Source organism: Atheta coriaria, unplaced genomic scaffold, assembly GCF_025399875.1.
Source record: "Atheta coriaria isolate IRGN ID8LTWV9N9 unplaced genomic scaffold, Caltech_Dcor_3.1 hic_scaffold_4_pilon, whole genome shotgun sequence".
Taxonomy (NCBI): Eukaryota; Metazoa; Arthropoda; class Insecta; order Coleoptera; family Staphylinidae; genus Dalotia; species Dalotia coriaria.
The window spans coordinates 2,004,636-2,025,505 of NW_027045446.1; the positions used below are offsets into that span (position 1 = coordinate 2,004,636).

The 20,870-nt window shown below is 37.8% G+C and overlaps 3 protein-coding genes across 6 annotated transcripts; 2 read left to right on the forward strand and 1 right to left on the reverse strand.

The window, feature by feature from the left end:
• The first annotated feature begins 174 nt into the window (after positions 1-174).
• LOC135791401 (aarF domain-containing kinase 1-like) lies at positions 175-2,511 on the forward strand. Of its 2 annotated transcripts, XM_065301802.1 has the most exons (6): positions 175-296; positions 447-549; positions 623-1,444; positions 1,529-1,778; positions 1,832-2,010; positions 2,063-2,511. In XM_065301802.1, the coding sequence occupies exons 3-6, from the start codon at positions 690-692 to the stop codon at positions 2,409-2,411; spliced, it is 1,533 nt and encodes a 510-aa protein (XP_065157874.1). In that variant the 5' UTR covers positions 175-296; positions 447-549; positions 623-689; the 3' UTR covers positions 2,412-2,511. The 2 variants fall into 2 exon arrangements, with proteins under 2 accessions (XP_065157874.1, XP_065157875.1); XM_065301803.1 differs by lacking the exon at positions 175-296 and having other exon boundaries at positions 371-549.
• Positions 2,447-5,227, reverse strand: LOC135791399 (arginine/serine-rich protein PNISR). 3 transcript variants are annotated; one of them, XR_010548028.1, is made up of 9 exons: positions 4,690-5,224; positions 4,231-4,630; positions 4,050-4,172; positions 3,890-3,998; positions 3,580-3,636; positions 3,360-3,451; positions 3,136-3,301; positions 2,702-3,078; positions 2,447-2,584 (listed from the first exon to the last, which is right to left on the reverse strand). XR_010548028.1 is itself a non-coding variant. In XM_065301801.1 (8 exons), exons 1-8 carry the CDS (start codon positions 5,136-5,138, stop codon positions 2,753-2,755), a joined length of 1,719 nt encoding a protein of 572 aa, XP_065157873.1. In that variant the 5' UTR covers positions 5,139-5,227; the 3' UTR covers positions 2,447-2,752. The 3 variants fall into 3 exon arrangements, 2 of the variants coding, with proteins under 2 accessions (XP_065157873.1, XP_065157872.1); XM_065301801.1 differs by having other exon boundaries at positions 2,447-3,078; positions 4,231-4,627; positions 4,690-5,227; XM_065301800.1 differs by having other exon boundaries at positions 2,447-3,078.
• Positions 5,228-5,518: 291 nt separating this feature from the next.
• Positions 5,519-20,827, forward strand: LOC135790792 (protein crumbs-like). The gene is made up of 8 exons (XM_065301068.1): positions 5,519-6,087; positions 13,025-14,196; positions 14,261-14,530; positions 14,961-15,090; positions 15,189-19,263; positions 19,320-19,507; positions 19,565-20,106; positions 20,168-20,827. The coding sequence occupies exons 1-8, from the start codon at positions 6,027-6,029 to the stop codon at positions 20,390-20,392; spliced, it is 6,663 nt and encodes a 2,220-aa protein (XP_065157140.1). The 5' UTR covers positions 5,519-6,026; the 3' UTR covers positions 20,393-20,827.
• Positions 20,828-20,870: the final 43 nt, after the last annotated feature.

The following is a 20,870-nucleotide window of genomic DNA, read 5'->3' on the forward strand; positions in this document are numbered from 1 at the left end:
CGTGGAAAAATTGTTGCGTGTAATGTTGGTTGCCTAACTATTAATGCGCACAAATATTTTTGCGTATATTTTACTAGGTATGAAGTTCAAAAATACGCACAATTTAACAATAAATCAATTTGCAATCATTTATATTACTAGAAACAAGTTGGAAATATTTAAATGTATGAAAAAATACGTAATTATGTAAAGTTCATGACTGTCCATGACATAACACAGTAATAATCAACTAATTAGCGATATCAGACGCCTTATCAAAATTGCGCGCGTATAAAATACTTGTGAGAACATTATTGGTAAGTTTCCCACTTGAAAACTGCACATTTACCTTGGTAATTTCAAATTACACGTCGCATTTCAACGTTTAACCTTACTTTCAATGCATTCCAACTTATCTTGATGTTTTCCAATGCAATTGTTAATTATAATCATTTCGTAATGAATAGTTTATGGGTCAATTAAAGCTTCTTACTAACCGACAAGGTGGGAGCGGATATTGGAAGTGCTGCATCAGTACTTCACACTTATTCTACTTCTTCAATTGTTAAAGTATGTATAAGTTTCATAAGAGAAAGCCAATTAACATTTTTTGACCACAAAGTTTTCACTTTTTTGTTGTTAGTCATACTCTGCAGATTCACCTTTCAACAACTATAAATAGTGATGAAACCGCTCAAAAATCGCTAAAAATGTCTAGAAAATTATTAAAACTTGGCGTGGCTGCTTCCTCACTGGGTGCATACACCTGGGCCTTGCGAACTGATCATGAAACAGTCAATTCCATTGGATTGATACGTTTATCCAGGGCAGCATACTCAGTTTTCAAAATATCTGTCATCTACCGCACGAATCTGTATGGTACTGGTCTGGATCATGAATCAGATGAGTATTTACAGATCAAATCAGCTTGTCATCGTCACGGTGCTGAAAATCTGCTGGATTTATGCTGTAAAAACAAAGGAATATACATAAAAGTTGGTCAGTATGTAGCAGCACTAGATTATTTACTGCCGAAAGAATATGTTGAGACCATGAAGGTATTACATAGCCACGCACCGGAAAATACTCTAGACGATGTAAGCCGTGTCCTAAAAGAAGACCTAGGCAAAGATATCAAAGATCTCTTTAGTAGTTTCGAAGAGAAACCTTTGGGCACTGCAAGTTTAGCGCAGGTGCATAAAGCAGTCCTGCATGATGGTCAAACAGTGGCTGTGAAAGTACAACATCCTTTTATACGTAAAAATTGCAAAACCGACTTGAAAACGATGGAATATTTAGTGAAAATCGTCTCCTGGGTGTTTCCGGAGTTTCAGTTTCAATGGGTTGTTGATGAAACGAAGAAAAACGTGCCGATTGAGTTGAATTTCGAGATTGAGGCCAGTAATGCAACAAAAATCGCGGAATTGTTTAAGGAGTGCAAATGGTTGAAAGTGCCTAAAGTCTAGTAAGTAAAACAGGTTAATAAACATAACCAAAGTTATGAATACGAATCTAACCTTAAATATATTTAAATATATTATGTTTTCAGTGATGATTTGTCCACGCAACGTGTCTTAATCATGGAGTTCGTCGAAGGTGGCCAAGTGAATGATTTGAAGTACATTAAACAGGAAAAAATTGATCCGTTTGAAATCAGTGCAAAACTTGGCCAGTTGTATTCCAAAATGATTTTTATCCATGGTTTCGTCCATAGTGATCCACATCCTGGTAATATTTTAGTCAAAAAGACTAAACAGGGAACTCTAGAGCTTATTCTTCTAGACCACGGAATTTACGCTGTAATTATTACTTTTTAATCGAGATTATTACAAAGTAATCATGATTTTTTCAGAATTTAAGTAGGAAAACAATGGTAGACTATGCAAATCTCTGGTTGAGTATCCTCGACCGGGACAGAATAAAAATGCGCACATACTGCAGTAATCTAGGCATCAGCGATAAAGTATATCCGATTTTTGCGTGTATGATAACAGGCAGAACGTGGGATTCCATCATGGCGGGTCTAGAAAGGTAACCATGATATTCCTAACCTAAAAATTTACCGAAATTCAATGTTTTTTAGTTCAAAACGTACGAAATTCGAAAAAGACCGCATGCAAAACGAATTCCCAAAACTATTACCCAACATCACCGAAATCCTCAACCAGGTAAACCCGGAAATGCTGCTAATACTCAAAACCAACGATTTGATGCGTGGAATTGAATCAACATTGAAAACCACCGCAAGAATGGGCGCCTTCCAAGTGATGTCCGAATGCTGCGTGAAATCCGTGTACAAAAGTCGCATTGACGACGCCCGCGATCGTTTCAGCAAGTTAACCAACACAATGGCGAAATACTGGCTGTTATTCAAGCTGAATATGTACTACACTTACTTGAACCTGCGCAGTGGTAGATTCATCTTCGCTTGACGCACGCCCGCATCAAAAAAACCACAAGTCTTCCATGATTTTTTAAATGAATGAACGTTTTGTTATATTATAAATTAATTATTACAATATTTTTAAACTAGTTTATCGTAAGCTGAAAAATCCTACTTGTGAAGACTTAATCCAGGTCCGCAGTGGAATCAAAAAAAAAACACCTAAGGAAGACAAAACGCAAGTTATTTCCGATTCTCGCCGACAATTCACGACTCTGAGTGATTCGCGTGCGGCGCTCACTCAGAGGTGAATGTCACATGCTTGGATTTGTATACAACCTGGGCGTGTAACTGTAACCTTGGGCAATGTTCGCGCAATCAACATCGTTTTCAATGCTTATGGGACCTCTTACCCCTACCGGCGTCGTACGAGCGTGAGCGCGACCGACGGCGACGGCTGCGTGACCGCGACCGTCGGCTGCTGCGGCGGTCACTGCGATAACTGCTGCGATTCGATCGCGATCTAGATCGGCTGCGTGATTTGCGACGCGTGGAAGAGCGTCGTTTGGTGATTGACGGCGAGCGTCGGCGACGATCTCGGCGATAACGGCGTTCGGATGATGAAGAGCTCGAGCGGGAGGACGACCGACTGCTAGATGGCGCTGTTGAACGTTTTTGTACTCTTCTGGTTGGTTTCGGGGTATGGGAACGACGATCTGGTACAAAATTCACTTAAAAAATCTTAATTTTCATATAAACTAACCAAAAAATACCTTGGGTTTTTTCCGGCGGTGAATTTTTTGAAGAATCTGTACTTTCGGGACTCTCACGTCGGGGTTTACCCGCGTCGCCATCTTTTTCAGCCTCTGCTTCAGCCAGTCTGTTCTCAATCTCACGTTCTGTCTTCTCAAACTCTTCTTTTCGTCGTTTTATTATATCCTAGTCAAAAAATTAGATTAAATTTCATTTCTATAACTTAACATAACCTAAAACTTACTTTGAGTTCATTATCCGAGTCAACTTCGGTCTTTTCGTCCTCCCCGCCACCCTCATCACTGCTCTCTCCTGATCCATCATACGCACCCAGCCCTAAATTAAACTCAAGTCAGATAATCCCACAACTTCACCTAACCTAACCTCCCTTTCGAACAGAACTCAAAATTTCACAACATAACCAAATCGTTAAAGAATTTAGTGAAAGTATTGAAGACACTTACCGAGCCTGGCACTTAGGTTCGCACCTGCGCTGGGTGCTGTTACGTGCTGATCAACGGCTGAGGGTTAAATCACATTTTAGTTTCAACATTGCCCTTTGCGCTTGCTGCGAACGTAATAAACTCTACGCCCCCAGCACTAGCTTGGAGCGGCAGAAACGTACGCGCTATAACATCCACATTAAATGCTACATGCTAGTTTACACACGTGGCGCATGTATTTGTATTATTTATTGCTTATTTGGTGTGGTCTACTAATGTACTTTGGGGCGAAATTGTGATGTGTGTTGCATATGTGTATAAATGAACAAACCTTTCAGTTTCCTTACGTGCCGTTGCTGTTCCTCTTTACAGATCTGCGCTATTTCACGATTTGTTACCTTTAGAAGAATCTCCGTCATTGTACGTCGCACTTTTAACATCTAAACATGTTAAAATCAATAAAATTTCATTAAAACAATCAAAAACATTACCATTTCTTCGTGGGTTAACACAATTGGGACACGATCGGTGATTTGTGGCGGTGGGGGCGCCACTGGGCTCCTTTCTTCATCATCTTCGCTGTCATTCAGTGGAGAACCATTACCATAATCACTCTTAAAGATAAAATTTTATATTAAATTATTAATTTTACTAAAAATTAATGAAACCTACCAATGGTTTGACTAATTTTTCATTTTCTCGCACGGTACTCTTCAGTATTTCCATGGCGTCCTCTCTAAGTCGATTTTTCTCCTCGTCAACATCATCAAACTGATCCCTAACGCGATATTTATCCATTTGTTTAAGTTTATCGCGCTCCATCTTCTCGAGACCTTCGCGTATCCACGCAGGAAGTTGTTTCCTTTTGTTTGCATCAATCGTAGGTGGTGAAGCTTCACCAGGTTGAATGGTATTCACACTCGAAGTTAGATGTGGTGGATGTGGGGCTGTTTTAAGCGGAATATTCACTTTACTAAAGCGTTTGTTATGCGGTTTCATTATTCTTGGAGCTGCTGAAGAAGATCGTGCATTCGGGCTGCCATTTCCAGACCAATATCCTGTATTACCACTACTAAACAATAATTTAAACATTATTAATCTATTAATCTGCATTGAAACTAAAATTTTTACCTAAATTGCTCATCTTTTGCAGTTGTACTTGTTGTATAAGCATTATAAGCAGGAGTTGGAAGCAAAGGTGCTTTATTCATAGGTAAAGACGAAATGGTAGGTGGCCAAGCACTGCCACCCCATGAATTCCAATTATTTGGTGCTTGTTGTTGTTGGGTGCTCCAGTTTGGACCATCATTCGAATCCGAACCCATGTTATTCGAGTCTGAGTCGTTTTCAACGTCCATGGGCGCTTCGCCTTTGGTTGTCGACGGCGTGCTGATCACCGGCGGAGGCGGCGCCGTCAGCAACTTGTCCGGAAGCGGCGGCCCTGCCTCCTTCATCTTGATCCATTGATGGGCCAACGCCGCCCAGTCGACTTGCTCGTTCTGCATGCTCTGATACGCGGACGCATTCAGGGGCCATTGCGTGTAGTTCTGCGACTCGGTGGAATCACTTCCCGAGAACATTTCTCACATTTTACGCACGGTAAATATTTATGGACCCGGTTGACAACTGCGGCAGAGATTCGAGATGAATGCGAAGGTCACAGAGGTTATGATGTTAGACAAGTGACATTTTCGAACCAAATTTTCAATATTTTCGCGTTATTTTCACGCAAATTATTAAAATACTGCTTAAAAACATCATAAATGTTATTATTTCATCATAACAACATGAAATTCACGCGAAATATTTAAATTAACGTAAAATAAAGTAAAAGCGTTTGTGATTGGTTGATGAGAGTACGGATAAAATGCGCGTCCGGCAAGTGGCGCCTTTAGACAACTTTCAAGCGGCGCGTTTACGAACCTCGGCGTAAACTTAATTTACCGCAACAACTACTACTACCCGGAGTAGTCTTTGGCGAGTGTAACTAGTTCTCGGTGCGCTCACTGCGCTCAGTTGCACTCCGACGATTCCGGTAGCTTTTCGCTCGCGTTTACAAAGCGTAGCGCCGCGCATCGTTCCACCTGCGCCCGAGCAGCCATTATCTACCTGTCCGTCGAGCGCGCAGGTAGCAACTTTTTCGTATTTTCTTCGTCCGTTCATTTAGGGGGCGAGTCGCGCCGTCCGCCGATAATTACATTAGCGCGTTTTGTTGGTTTTGTTGGCGTCGGATCTCGTGTGCGTGGGTGTTGCCAACAAATAATCCGTGCGTTTCCTTGGCAACGTGTGGTGTAATTGTAAATACCATCGATTAATTACAATCGTGATTCATTGCTGTAATGTGTTGTTGTTTTCTGTGCAATAAAAACTAAAAATTTATAAGAAATAAATCATGTGATGAGTGTGAATTAGCATAGTGTTGTGCGCGTGCGAATTTGACTAAAAGTGATTCAGTGCAGTGATAAAATATGGAAATGTCGTGTCGAAGGTGGAGCAACAATAGCAACAGCTTTTCGTTTACGTGCATAGGTAAGCGCGAATCGCAGGTTGAGTCACCTTCTTTCTCGCAGCGTCGGAGCGACGCGCGGTCGTGTCTCGATAATCCGATATTACTTAAGCCGAGTTGAACTCGGGGCACACGATTCGTAGAAGAAGTTCAGTCACGGGCATATACAGCGCGCAGCGGAGTGGTAAAACCGGCTCCGCCAAATTTCCATTTGTCGTTTTGAGGTTATGTTCATTACGATTTTCTCCATTTCAATTTCTAACGGATAAAATATAATTAAAACCGAAAAACATGCTAAATTATACATCAAATTAAAGAAAATTTAAATGTTTTTACACTTATATAACTTACAACATTGATTCAATTGTTTTTCATCGTTTAAACTTTAATTTAACAACGCGAACAAAACTGTGTGTTGAAACATATTGTGAGGTTACTTTGTCACTGCGTGTAGGCAACCATACATACACCAAACTAAAACACTCTACAAAGTGTTACAAATGCGCAAACATTCAAAACAATATTAAATTAATTAAATTACACATACAATATAAACAATAGAACAATTTATAGAGTTCGTGATGTGTTTTCTAACTATCGGCAATTTAAACATCGATTACACGTGTAGCACGACTACAGTAAATCGAGTAATAGCAATAAACAACAAAACAATAGCGCAGAAAACAAAAATTTCAACTGAGGATCAAATAATTACATTGTATATTTTCATATTGTTGTCATGGGAGAATTTAGATGTGAACCAAACACTAAAAACACTAAAATTTTACTTAAAATTTATGGTTATCACGTTACATGTGAAAAAATATGTTTTGAAGGAAAATAGTAAAGTATCGGATGTCTGGAAACATAATTCAAGCTCTCAAGTGTATTACTAGTGCCTTGAAACCTGTCAAGACCGAAGAACATTTCCTTTCTCTATGTTTTCAAGCATTTTAAGCCTCTGGCAACCGATTTCAGCTTATAAAACTTAACCTGTTCCGTTAGCTTCTACTTTCCACTCAATTTCTATACAAAAATGCATTTTTCGTTTGCATCATTTACATCACAACGATCCAATTGCTTTGTTTCATCTCTCATCGTCTCCTTTCTCCTCTTTAAATGCTTCTCACTTACTTATGCAAAGTAATATTCGTTAAACGTCAATTATTTATACTTTACCGAAGTAAAAGTCTTGTTTTGATGGTATTTTTTGCTAGCCACATTGAAACAATAAAGTTTCGCACTGATACACACCGCACAATCTAAATGAATCGCAATAAAAGTGCAAAAAAATGAAAATTTCATTAGAACTTCCCCAAATTGTATAATGGCCGATTTAATTACGTTTTTAATGAGTTAAAGACTGAACGCTTCGGTAAATATTTAGCAAAACGCGCTAGAAATTTGCATTTGCACGCATGCGCAGCATATTAACCCCTAAATTTATACTTCCGTTTTATTATCCGGCACGTTTACGTCATAAAATGGCGGCGCGCATCTGTTATTTATAAAAATCAACTAGATAACAATGCTATTGCAGTAATAACATTCCGCATTGATTACTAATCCGTATCTGTGACTGATACAAAAGAATTCACGCCATTCACGAGTCGTGACACAAAACAATGCGGAATATCTCCACGAATACGTGAATTAAAGACGATCCATCATCATTTATGACTTACAGTTATTTTTGGTCGCTGCGTTTTATTGCTTCCTCCTACATTCTAATAGAACTTAACTGTTTTATCATTTATTACATTATTGGTGTGATATTAAGCTATAAAACTTAGAATATATCAGTGTATTAATGTGTAAAATTGTTTCCTGTCATAATATTTCAAAAGTTTTGCTTGTTTTTGGAGTAAAATGCGAAAATATTGTGTAGAATGATTAGGCAACCAAACATTCACCAAAATAAAACACTACTAAGTGATACAAAAGCTCAAAAATATAAAAATGTATTAAATATAGGTATCTAACGTAGAATATATCAATTTATTAATGTGTAAAATGGTTTTCTTTCATAATATTTCATAAGTTTTGCTTTTTTGCAAGAAAAACTGCATAAATATTGCATAAAATGATTAGGCAACCAAACTTACACCAAAATACAAGTCTACCAAGTGATACAAAAGCTCAAAAATACAAAAATATTGTTATCTAACGTAGAATATATCAATTTACTAATGTGTAAAATGGTTTTCTTTCGTAATATTTCAAAATTTCTGCTATTTTGCGGGAGAAACTGCAGAAATATTGCATAAAATGATTAGGCAACCAAACTTACATCAAAATACAAGTCTACCAAGTGATACAAAAGCTCAAAAATACAAAAATATATTAATATGGTTATCAAACGTAGAATATATCAATTTATTAATGTGTAAAATAGTTTTCTTTCATTATATTTCAAAATTTCTGCTATTTTGCGGGAAAAACTGCAGAAATATTGCACAAAATGATTAGGCAACCAAACTTACACCAAAATACAAGTCTACCAAGTGATACAAAAGCTCAAAAATACAAAAATATATTAATATGGTTATCTAACGTAGAATATATCAATTTATTAATGTGTAAAATGGTTTTCTTTCATAATATTTCAAAATTTCTGCTATTTTGCGGAAAAACTGCAGAAATATTGCATAAAATGATTAGGCAACCCAACGTACACCAAAATACAAGTCTACCAAGTGATACAAAAGCTCAAAAATACAAAAATATATTAAATATTGTTATCTAACGTAGAATATATCAATTTATTAATGTGTAAAATAGTTTTCTTTCATTATATTTCAAAATTTCTGCTATTTTGCGGGAAAAACTGCAGAAATATTGCACAAAATGATTAGGCAACCAAACTTACACCAAAATACAAGTCTACCAAGTGATACAAAAGCTCAAAAATACAAAAATATATTAATATGATTATCTAATGTAGAATATATCAATTTATTAATGTGTAAAATGGTTTTCTTTCATAATATTTCAAAATTTCTGCTATTTTGCGGGAAAAACTGCAGAAATATTGCATAAAATGATTAGACAACCAAACATACACCAAAATAAAACACTACTAAGTGATACAAAAGCACAAAAATACAAAAATATTGTTATCTAACGTAGAATATATCAATTTACTAATGTGTAAAATGGTTTTCTTTCGTAATATTTCAAAATTTCTGCTATTTTGCGGGAGAAACTGCAGAAATATTGCATAAAATGATTAGGCAACCAAACTTACATCAAAATACAAGTCTACCAAGTGATACAAAAGCTCAAAAATACAAAAATATATTAAATATTGTTATCTAACGTAGAATATATCAATTTATTAATGTGTAAAATAGTTTTCTTTCATTATATTTCAAAATTTCTGCTATTTTGCGGGAGAAACTGCAGAAATATTGCATAAAATGATTAGGCAACCAAACTTACATCAAAATACAAGTCTACCAAGTGATACAAAAGCTCAAAAATACAAAAATATATTAATATGGTTACCTGACGTAGAATATATCAATTTACTAATGTGTAAAATGGTTTTCTTTCATTATATTTCAAAATTTCTGCTTTTTTGCGGGAAAAACTGCAGAAATATTGCACAAAATGATTAGGCAACCAAACTTACACCAAAATACAAGTCTACCAAGTGATACAAAAGCTCAAAAATACAAAAATATATTAATATGGTTACCTGACGTAGAATATATCAATTTACTAATGTGTAAAATGGTTTTCTTTCATTATATTTCAAAATTTCTGCTTTTTTGCGAAAAAAAAACTGCGAAAATACTGCATAAAATGATTAGGCAACCAAACGTACACCAAAATACAAGTCTATCAAGTGATACAAAAGCTCAAAAATACAAAAATATATTAAATATTGTTATCTAACGTAGAATATATCAATTTATTAATGTGTAAAATAGTTTTCTTTCATTATATTTCAAAATTTCTGCTATTTTGCGGGAAAAACTGCAGAAATATTGCACAAAATGATTAGGCAACCAAACTTACACCAAAATACAAGTCTACCAAGTGATACAAAAGCTCAAAAATACAAAAATATATTAATATGGTTATCTAACGTAGAATATATCAATTTATTAATGTGTAAAATAGTTTTCTTTCATTATATTTCAAAAGTTTTGCTTTTTTGTTGGAAAAACTGCAAAAATACTGCATTAAATGATTAGGCAACCAAACTTACACCAAAATACAAGTCTACCTAGTGATACAAAAGCTCAAAAATACAAAAATATATTAATATGATTATCTAATGTAGAATATATCAATTTATTAATGTGTAAAATGGTTTTCTTTCGTAATATTTCAAAATTTCTGCTATTTTGCGGGAAAAACTGCAGAAATATTGCATAAAATGATTAGGCAACCAAACGTACACCAAAATACAAGTCTACCAAGTGATACAAAAGCTCAAAAATACAAAAATATATTAAATATTGTTATCTAACGTAGAATATATCAATTTATTAATGTGTAAAATAGTTTTCTTTCATTATATTTCAAAATTTCTGCTATTTTGCGGGAAAAACTGCAGAAATATTGCACAAAATGATTAGGCAACCAAACTTACACCAAAATACAAGTCTACCAAGTGATACAAAAGCTCAAAAATACAAAAATATATTAATATGATTATCTAATGTAGAATATATCAATTTATTAATGTGTAAAATGGTTTTCTTTCATTATATTTCAAAATTTCTGCTTTTTTGCGAAGAAAAAACTGCGAAAATACTGCATAAAATGATTAGGCAACCAAACGTACACCAAAATACAAGTCTACCAAGTGATACAAAAGCTCAAAAATACAAAAATATATTAAATATTGTTATCTAACGTAGAATATATCAATTTATTAATGTGTAAAATAGTTTTCTTTCATTATATTTCAAAATTTCTGCTATTTTGCGGGAAAAACTGCAGAAATATTGCACAAAATGATTAGGCAACCAAACTTACACCAAAATACAAGTCTACCAAGTGATACAAAAGCTCAAAAATACAAAAATATATTAATATGGTTATCTAACGTAGAATATATCAATTTATTAATGTGTAAAATAGTTTTCTTTCATTATATTTCAAAATTTCTGCTTTTTTGCGGGAAAAACTGCAAAAATACTGCATAAAATGATTAGGCAACCAAACGTACACCAAAATACAAGTCTATCAAGTGATACAAAAGCTCTAAAATACAAAAATATATTAAAATGGTTTTCTTTCGTAATATTTCAAAATTTCTGCTATTTTGCGGGAAAAACTGCAGAAATATTGCACAAAATGATTAGGCAACCAAACGTGCACCAAAATACAAGTCTACCAAGTGATACAAAAGCTCAAAAATACAAAAATATATTAATATGGTTATCTAACGTAGAATATATCAATTTATTAATGTGTAAAATAGTTTTCTTTCATTATATTTCAAAAGTTTTGCTTTTTTGTTGGAAAAACTGCAAAAATACTGCATTAAATGATTAGGCAACCAAACTTACACCAAAATACAAGTCTACCTAGTGATACAAAAGTGCAAACGTAAAAGTTTAATAAATAAAGTTATCTAACGTAGAATATATCAATTTATTGCTGTGTACGAGTGTAAAATGGCTTCCTTTCAAAACATTTCAAAAGTTTAGCTTGTCTTGAGGCTAAAGAAGAAAGACTAATGATTATAATCATTCGGTGCGCCGGAAATAGCCTGATTTGAAGATTCCGCTGTTTGTTATTCATCTCTTTGTTCGCATGCGAGCCGTTCAAACAACGTACTTAAGCTACGTGTGTACTTACGCAGCGTTTACACTCCAACTATGACTATGACAAACGAATTCGACTTCTTCGTTTATTCTCCGCGTGGACGCCCGGATGAATTCGCGAATGTATAATTTTTTTCCTTCAAGTTGCGAAGTCAGAAACATGCGGCGCGGAACGGAATTTACTTATATTACTTTTCCACTCGAGCCACTTAACAAAATGGCGGTGTGGGAATTGCAAGCACTCCAGTGCGAACAACGCAAGAAGTAAATAAATATAATTGATGTGGATGTGTATAATAACTCACGCTATGTGAAAAAAGGGCTCCGGGAAATAGTTATATGAGTTAAGTAGAAGTTTAACCATCTGTTTGATGATTAATTGGTTGCCTACACAACGCACGTTTGAGGTTACGTGGAATAAGTTGATTTTAACGAGGAAATATTGAATTATAGAGGATGTTTGTAATATAAGAGAGAAGTGAAGAGAAATCTAAATGGAAATTATGTAAAAATTATGTTGTTTTGTTTATATTTTTAACAAAAAAATTTTTGTGTTAAAAATGTTTTTGTGGTGTTTTTTATGGTTATTTTAATTTGTTGAGGATTGAAATTTCATCAAAGTGCACTTATGATAATGATTAATAATCATAACAACTTTGATCTTGTTCGGTGTAATCATTCTCGAGATAATCACTTTTAAAGTGTCGGTAACACTTCAATTTAAGTAAAATTATAACTTTTGAAGTGTTTATTTGATTTTAATATCTATTTCATTGTTATTATTAGATTATTAGATGTTTTCCGTCATTATAAGGTTAGGTTTCATGACTATCTTTACGCGAAATGAACATGGCGGCCAATGTAAACTGCCTTTTTATTTGGAGAACCCCTGGAGACCTGCGACTCTACTGCTGGACGACTCAGGCACGACTGAGCGTGTTACGCACTGCGCGCTGCCCTTTTATACTTGCGACAACCCGCAAATAGTGGTGGGGGTAGCGCTACTCACCCTATGCGTTCTCCCACGTGGCGCTGCTTCCCCCACTAGTCCAGTAATCCACTCGCAGCTCTCTAAATACCTGCCCCTTTATCTTACACTCCTTGGTCCCATTTGGGTCACTTTTGAGGATGTCTATACCCTTTTTTGTAATTCATCTCTTCTTTTTTTTTTCAGGACTCCTTTTACTCTTGACCATAACAAAATCACATGCACAATACTATGGTCCCTCAGACCAACCCGAGGCCTACTTCAATGGGTCCTCATACATCCGCCTGGAAACAACCATATCACTCAAACGATTAACTGGTATGTCCTTCCGGACATGCGCTGGAGGTGAACTGATCTCACAACAACTCAACGACAACATCTTCCAAATCTCCGTCAACATGGACGGCCTCAACTACTACGCCAAAACAACTGGTAGGCAATACAAAGCGCTCATTCCTGGTATGTTCCTGAATAACCAATGGCACAACGTCATGTTACACTATGGATTTGGTAATCTTACTCTACGCATCGACGGAGATGAAGAACTGCTGGCAAACTCAACACATCAGAGTGATTTACTAAGTGGGGATCTGTATAATGATGGTGCGGTCCTGATTGTTGGTAAACACTACAACGGGTGTATCCTGGAAGGTCCCTCAATCAACTTCAACAAGTCCAGTATTCAGGCCCATAGTGTCGCCTTTACAAAATGTCCCATCCCCAGGGATACCTGTCAAGTCCGTCAGGATGTAAAGATGCCTCGAGCGTTTGATTTCTGTCAAACTGACCCATGTCTCACACATGGTGTGTGCAAGAACGAGGTAAACACCTACAGCTGCGAATGTTCCCCACGGTACGCAGGGAAAAACTGTGAGATTGACTTGGGGAACCCTTGTGATGCGGTACCACCAGTTTGCAAGAATGGCGCTGTGTGTATCGATGACATATCCGGTAACTTCAAGTGTAATTGTCCTTCTGGGTTCACGGGGAAGATGTGTGACACCGAAGTGAAGATAAACCCGCTGTGTTTAAACAACCCATGTCAAAATGGCGGCGTGTGTCAGGTGCGTGATGATTCCGTCGAGTGTTTGTGTCCCAGTGGGTTCCTGGGAGCTAAGTGTGAGGTCAACGTCAATGAATGTGATTCATCACCTTGTCGCAATGGAGGTTTGTGTATTGATGGTCCCAATAACTTCACATGTGATTGTGCTCATACTGGATACAATGGGGTTACCTGCGAGGAGAATATTGATGAATGCCAGGCGAAACCCTGTTTGAACCGTGGGATCTGTTATGATACTTATGGGAGCTATATGTGTCAATGTTTAATGGGTTATGATGGTCTCAACTGTGAAATTGTAAGCTAAAACCTCCAAGTTTAAGGTTTAACCTCTAAATTATTAATTTTTGTTTTCCATATAGAAAATCAGTGATTGTAAGCTACAACCATGTTTTAACCATGGTAAATGTGAGGAAAAGAATGGCCGCTATGAATGTCATTGCCCACCTGGTTATGGTGGTTACCATTGTGAGATGGAGCTTCGCGCAGCTGGTTCCTCCTGTGATGAGCACTTCTGTGGACCTTTAGCTGAATGCACAGAGATATCAGGTGTCCCTACATGTGCCTGCAAAGCAGAATATGGTGGGGTTTACCCGAATTGTGTGAACAGTAACTGTCCCCTGGGTACACAGGTATAAAACTGTTTATTACTTGCATTAACCATGTTTCTTCTTAATATTATGTCATCTATTCATTGTGTGCATGCTGCATGTTCACGAAAAGAAGCTAATAACATTTTAATCGGGGCCTTGCAAGGAAGCGTTATGGCTGCTAACGACTTCCGTTACGTTGACGTTGGCGCATTGAAAAGTGCAAATCGAATAACGATCTAACAAATCCAACGCGCGGTGAAGAAATGGCACAGAGTCGCGACTGTGATGAATCATCTGTTGCAACAACAAAGATGGCTAATTGCGCAAAGAAACCATGTCTGCATGCTGTTAACTGTAAAGACTTTGTGAGTGTAGAGTTGGCTGCTTCTTTCTTGTTTGTTATTGTGTAGTTAACTAGTTAGAATATCATGGGGACTATTGTTAACCAAAAAAATGTTGAGTTTCGTAGTTTGCTGGTTACTATTGCGTCTGTAAGCCGGGTTGGTTCGGCCTGAATTGTCACGTAAACGCGTTTCATTCAAAAACTTCACATGCTGACGCGTCGTGGCACAATGGTGGCACTTTCACTCAATCTTGTGGTATGTGGTACCTTTTCACACACCAATACACACTAATATTCACTTTCAATCCATTCATTTTCACTTTTAAGATTTTACCAATCATTTTTTATTATTAGGTGACCGTTGTCAGATCTCTCTGGACGATTGCACAAAATTCGCTTGTCTGAATGGCGGTTCCTGTGTTGAGACCTCAACAGGGTACCATTGTGATTGCCCTAAGACCCACGTGGGAGCCATGTGTGAACGATCCATAAAAGCAGCCTCCTGTGAGTTTAAACCCTGTCAAAACAACGCCACATGCCACCAGGACCCAAATGGTCGAGATTACACCTGTGTGTGCCTACCAGGTTTCGAAGGCAACAACTGTGAGCTAGATATTGATGATTGTCTAGGTGTGACATGTCCCACAGGTAAAATCTGTGTGGATATGATCAACGCGCATGAATGTCAATGCCCCGAGGGTTTTACTGGTGATTCATGCCAGATAGACATTGGTCAGGACCCATGTGGGGTTAATCCATGCCAAAATGGCGAGTGTAACCCTTCACCACCCGGTGGTCATCATAATTACACCTGCACCTGTGCTTCTGGTTACCAGGGATTCAATTGTGATAAGGATATCAACGAATGTGAGTTACCTGGTGTGCCAATTTGTAATAATGGTATCTGTGTTAACAAAGAGGGCAGTTTTCAATGCTACTGCAAACCAGGTTATACAGGGGAAAGATGTAATCTTGATTTTGATGAATGTTTGTCCCAACCATGCAAGAACAACGCAACTTGTATCAACAAAGTGAATAACTACGAATGTGTCTGCCCACCTGGTTACCAAGGGAAGGATTGTAACATTAACATTGATGAGTGTGCTAGTAATCCCTGTATGATGGGATCAACATGCGTGGATGGGATCAATAAGTTTACTTGTCTCTGTCAAGCTGGGTTAACAGGTGTCCAGTGCGAGATTGATATTGATGATTGTTTATCTTCGCCATGTTTACACGATGCAATATGTATCGATGGGCTTAATATGTATACCTGCAACTGTACAGATACAGGTTATACAGGTGAACACTGCGAGATCAATATCAATGATTGTGTTTCGAATCCCTGTCAAAATGGGGCATTGTGTATTGATTTAGTTAAAGATTACATGTGTGAATGTTTCGATGGTTATGTTGGTAAGAACTGTCAGGAGGATATCAACGAATGTGAATCCTCACCATGTTTGAATTATGGTGTGTGTCTTGAGCGCAGTAATGCTACTCTTTATGATACAACCCTGGAATCCAACGCGAACCTACCTGCAGTGTTCCGGAAGCAGTTTGAGTTCCATAATGCTTCCGGGTATGAATGTATGTGCGTTCCTGGTGTTATTGGAGAAAACTGTGAGATCAACGTCAACGAATGTGATTCCAACCCTTGTCGGAGTGGTACCTGCGTGGATAAGATCGGAATGTATATCTGTGAATGCGATGAGGGTTTTGAAGGTGCCCAGTGCGAGATAGACATCGATGAGTGTGAGAAATATCAACCGTGTGTCCATGGGTCTTGTATTGATAAGAGGGCGAATTATTTCTGTGACTGCGAGGCGGGTTACGGAGGAAAGAACTGTTCTGTTGAATTGACAGGTTGTCGTGAGAACCCTTGCCAGAATAATGGTACCTGCAAGCCGTACCTTGATAATGAGACAATGCATAAGTTTAATTGCACGTGTCCACATGGTTTTCATGGTCATACCTGTGAAAGGGTTACCACGATGTCCCTAGCTGGTAATTCCTTGTTGGTTGTGAATACTTCTAGGGATGAAGGTCATGATATCCAATTCAGGTTCAAGACCACTTTGGGAGATGGTTTCCTGGCGTTGGGTAAAGGTTCCACTTATTATATTCTGACTCTGGCAAAGGGTAGGCTCAACTTACATTCGTCCCTGTTGAATAAGTGGGATGGAGTGTTTGTTGGAAGTAATCTCAATGACAGTAGCTGGCAGAGGGTGTTTGTCGCTATCAATTCATCCCACCTGGTCCTTTCTGCGAATGATGAGCAAACCATCTACCCAATCAACTATAACGATAATAATGGATCATCCACCAGTTTCCCTACAACCTATTTTGGTGGTTATCCGAATAATCACAGGAAACTAGCCCATGTCCAACCATTTTTGGTTGGTTGCGTTGAAGATATCATCGTGAACGGAGAATGGGTCCTCCCTGATACTCAAAACGCTTCCTGGGTGGGTTTCCAGAATGTAGTCACCGGTTGTCATCGAGAACCACAATGTGAACCCAATCCCTGTCACTCAGGTGGTCATTGTACGGATTTATGGAGCAATTTCAGTTGTACCTGTGAAAGACCTCATCTTGGGTACAACTGTCAGTATAATTACACAGCAGCTACCTTTGGTTATGAGAACATCACTGATTCTTTGGTGACCGTCACAGCGACAGATGCAGCTCGACGTGCGATAAGGTCCATTGTAGATATCTCAATGTTTGTACGTACAAGACAATCACGTGGACAAATCTTTTACCTGGGATCTGCTTTGGGTTCGGCCAATCTTCAGAATGAGAGTTACATTGCCGCCCAGCTTGAAGGCGGGGAACTTTTAGTACGGATACAGTTCAATGGGACGTTTGAAGCGTATACTGTAGGTGGAGTGAAGTTGAACAATGGTCATGATCACTTGATTCAAGTGATTCGGAATGTTACACTGGTCCAGGTTAAGCTAAACGGTACCGAATACTTCCGGAAGACTATATCTGCCACTGGGACATTGGATGCACAAGTGTTATTCCTCGGGGGACAACCTCAGCTGAGACCTGTGCGTCAGACCAATGATTTCAGCAAATCTCCTACTTCAACAGCAGAAGTAACAGCTGCTACTGGTCCTGCCGCGGTCACCACCCCTTTGAGTATGATTCACTTCAAAGGGATCATCCAGGATGTGCAAATCAGCGATGGGCAAAAAATAATGGTTGTAGAATTCTTCCCTCTGCAAGCTGAAGAACTTTCCATCCCAACTGTTAGTTTTGGAACTGTCACTTTTGACAATGCTACAGTTTTAGAAGGTATTCTGTCTGATGATTCATGCCGGATCCAACCATGTCATCGTAATGGTAAATGCATCAACACCTGGAATGATTACCGTTGTCAATGCCCACATGGATTCAAAGGCAAGGACTGTATAGAGTTGGAATTCTGTGAGTTGGAAAGATGTCCGGATGATTCGACTTGTAGAAATCTAGAAAGTGGTTATGAATGCGCCGCGAATGCAACGTTTGATGGTGAAGCCAAACCATTAATGTACAACCTGACAACGCCAGATAACAAACATTATAGTGCTGACTCCATTGAGGTTACATATCGTACCAGATCCTGGGGTACTGTTCTTTTTGCCAAGTATCTGGAGAAATACTTTACCATTTTTATCTATCACGATGAAGTGGTTGCCGAATGGAATCTGGGAACGCAATTTGAGACTCGCAGATTCCGAAAGGAGCATTTTGATGGTCAATGGGTGACACTCCTCTTCAAATACAAGGATTCCATGCTCAAAGGAGGTTTCAAGGAGCATGTTTTAGATGACACGCCGGATTTCACCACGAATGATTTCGATTTTGGTAACTTTAACGAAATATTCACTCGTGGTGTCATCTACATTGCAGGTTCTGATAACAAAACCTTTGATTACCGTGAGGTAATCAAGAGTACGGATTACAATGGTACCAGCTATGTTACCCTGGCGGATACAACCACCCAGGACCCAGTGATTGTGAGCAATTCAGTGGATTTCATGGACAATACATTCCCTTCTTACAAAATAGACCTCAGCAGGAATTCGGATCAATTTAAAGGATGTCTGAGTGACATACGTATTGGTAGATTACTAGTGCCTTACTATTCCACTGATGAATTGTTCAATCAAACAAGACCTGAGGAGTACTTCACTCAGTTTGAGAACGCAGAGAAAACAATCGGGTGTTTACTGTGTTACGAGAAGGATTGTTACAACAATGGCCGCTGCATTGAACCAAACAGCACTTATAAATGTCAATGTCCCGATGGTTATGCAGCTGATGATTGCAGCATTGATATTAATGAATGTGAAGACAATAAATGTGAGAACAACGCTACCTGTGTGGATCTCATTGGGAAATATGAGTGTGAATGTCAACTTGGCTACGATGGCACTTAGTAAGTTTATTTTAACCTTTAAACATTGAAAATTAATTAATTTTTATCAATTTTAGTTGTGAACATGATATTGATGAGTGTGCAAGTGGCCCATGTCATAATGGAGGAAGTTGTATTGATCTCTTGGGGATGTTCCGTTGTGAATGTCCTGAGGATTACGTTGGGAGACAATGTGAGGCTCTACGACTGATTACATGTGATAATCAACCTTGTAAAGATGGCTCCACGTGTCGAAATGGCAAAAGTAAGTCAATTCACTCCAAAATCACTTCTTAAACATCTAATATTTATATTATTACAGACGAAATGACACACAACAACTTCACGTGTCTCTGCGCTGAAGGTATGGTCGGTACCCTGTGTGATACGCCATATTGTTTGGTGAAATCCCATGGTTGTGAACACGATGGCCTGTGCAATACAACAAACCGAGTTCCTTTCTGTCAATGTCGTTTGGGTTATGAAGGAAGACACTGTGAGATTGACATTGATGAATGTGTGGATGATCCGTGCCAAAATGGCGGACAATGTATCGATGGCGTTGGGAGATACACTTGTAACTGTACAGGTACAGGGTATGAAGGTACAAATTGTGAGATTGATGAAGATGAGTGCACAGACATCCCCAATATCTGTGGGGATTTGGGGAAGTGTGTTAACATGCCGGGGAGTTACCGGTGTGATTGTATGAATCGACGCTGTGGGCACCAGTGCAAACTGGATGATCCATGTATTATCAATCCTTGTGAGCATGGAATATGTCACAGTAAATGTGCGTATGAAGCTGCTTATGATTGTGAATGTGAACTTGGATGGGCAGGGAAGAATTGCAGTGAGACACAGGTACGTTACCAGTATAAAAACGGTCCCCAAATGAACAATTTCATAAATTTTTTATTTGCAGATTGAGGCAGCGTCCACAGGCAATTTTGACATCTTATACGTGATTATTCCAGTCGTGGTCGTTGTCCTGTTGATAGTTGTGGTTGTTACCGTTGTTTTGGTAAACGTTGCACGCAGTAAACGTGCGACACGCGGTACCTACAGCCCCAGCGCTCAAGAATTCTGTAATCCTCGTGTGGAACTTGATCATGTGCTCAAGCCTCCGCCCGAAGAACGACTTATTTAAGTATTTTTCTATAAACATTCCAATTTGAACTGAATGTGATGCAAACACACGAGATTGTACATAAAATGGAGGGACTCAAATCATGTTTATGTTATGTTTAGACTAATTTAGACTATGCGATGACAATGATATTTATTTCTAACTTCTAAGAGTGAATAATGAGAGTAAATGTTATTTTTGATGTTCATGACAGGACCAAAGTTTGTAAATAGCGTTTTTAGTTTAAGTTACACGCAGACATTTTTATACAACTTTACATATTGTGGTGTGCCTTATGTACTTAAGAATTTCGTATGAATCTATAACCAGTTTTCTCAAAGTAACAGTATTTTGTAAGCAATGTTGATAATTGTACTTAATTTATATTAATAACGAAATAAGTATGAATATTTTTGTCTTGAATAGATTAATTGATTAAATGAAATGATACAGTAATGGTTTTTATGAAAATTTATAGTGAAATACATAATTTAAAAAT

Coding starts and splice junctions, on each gene's coding strand:
- LOC135791401 (XM_065301802.1), top strand. CDS start 690: ATGTCTAGAAAATTATTAAAACTTGGCGTGGCTGCTTCCTCACTGGGT. Junction 1,445..1,528: donor TTGAAAGTGCCTAAAGTCTA/GTAAGTAAAACA, acceptor TTATGTTTTCAG/TGATGATTTGTCCACGCAAC. Junction 1,779..1,831: donor TAGACCACGGAATTTACGCT/GTAATTATTACT, acceptor TGATTTTTTCAG/AATTTAAGTAGGAAAACAAT.
- LOC135791399 (XM_065301800.1), bottom strand. CDS start 5,138: ATGTTCTCGGGAAGTGATTCCACCGAGTCGCAGAACTACACGCAATGG. Junction 4,631..4,689: donor GCAAAAGATGAGCAATTTAG/GTAAAAATTTTA, acceptor ATTATTGTTTAG/TAGTGGTAATACAGGATATT. Junction 4,173..4,230: donor AAAAATTAGTCAAACCATTG/GTAGGTTTCATT, acceptor TTTATCTTTAAG/AGTGATTATGGTAATGGTTC.
- LOC135790792 (XM_065301068.1), top strand. CDS start 6,027: ATGGAAATGTCGTGTCGAAGGTGGAGCAACAATAGCAACAGCTTTTCG. Junction 15,091..15,188: donor CACTTTCACTCAATCTTGTG/GTATGTGGTACC, acceptor TTTTATTATTAG/GTGACCGTTGTCAGATCTCT. Junction 19,264..19,319: donor CTTGGCTACGATGGCACTTA/GTAAGTTTATTT, acceptor TATCAATTTTAG/TTGTGAACATGATATTGATG.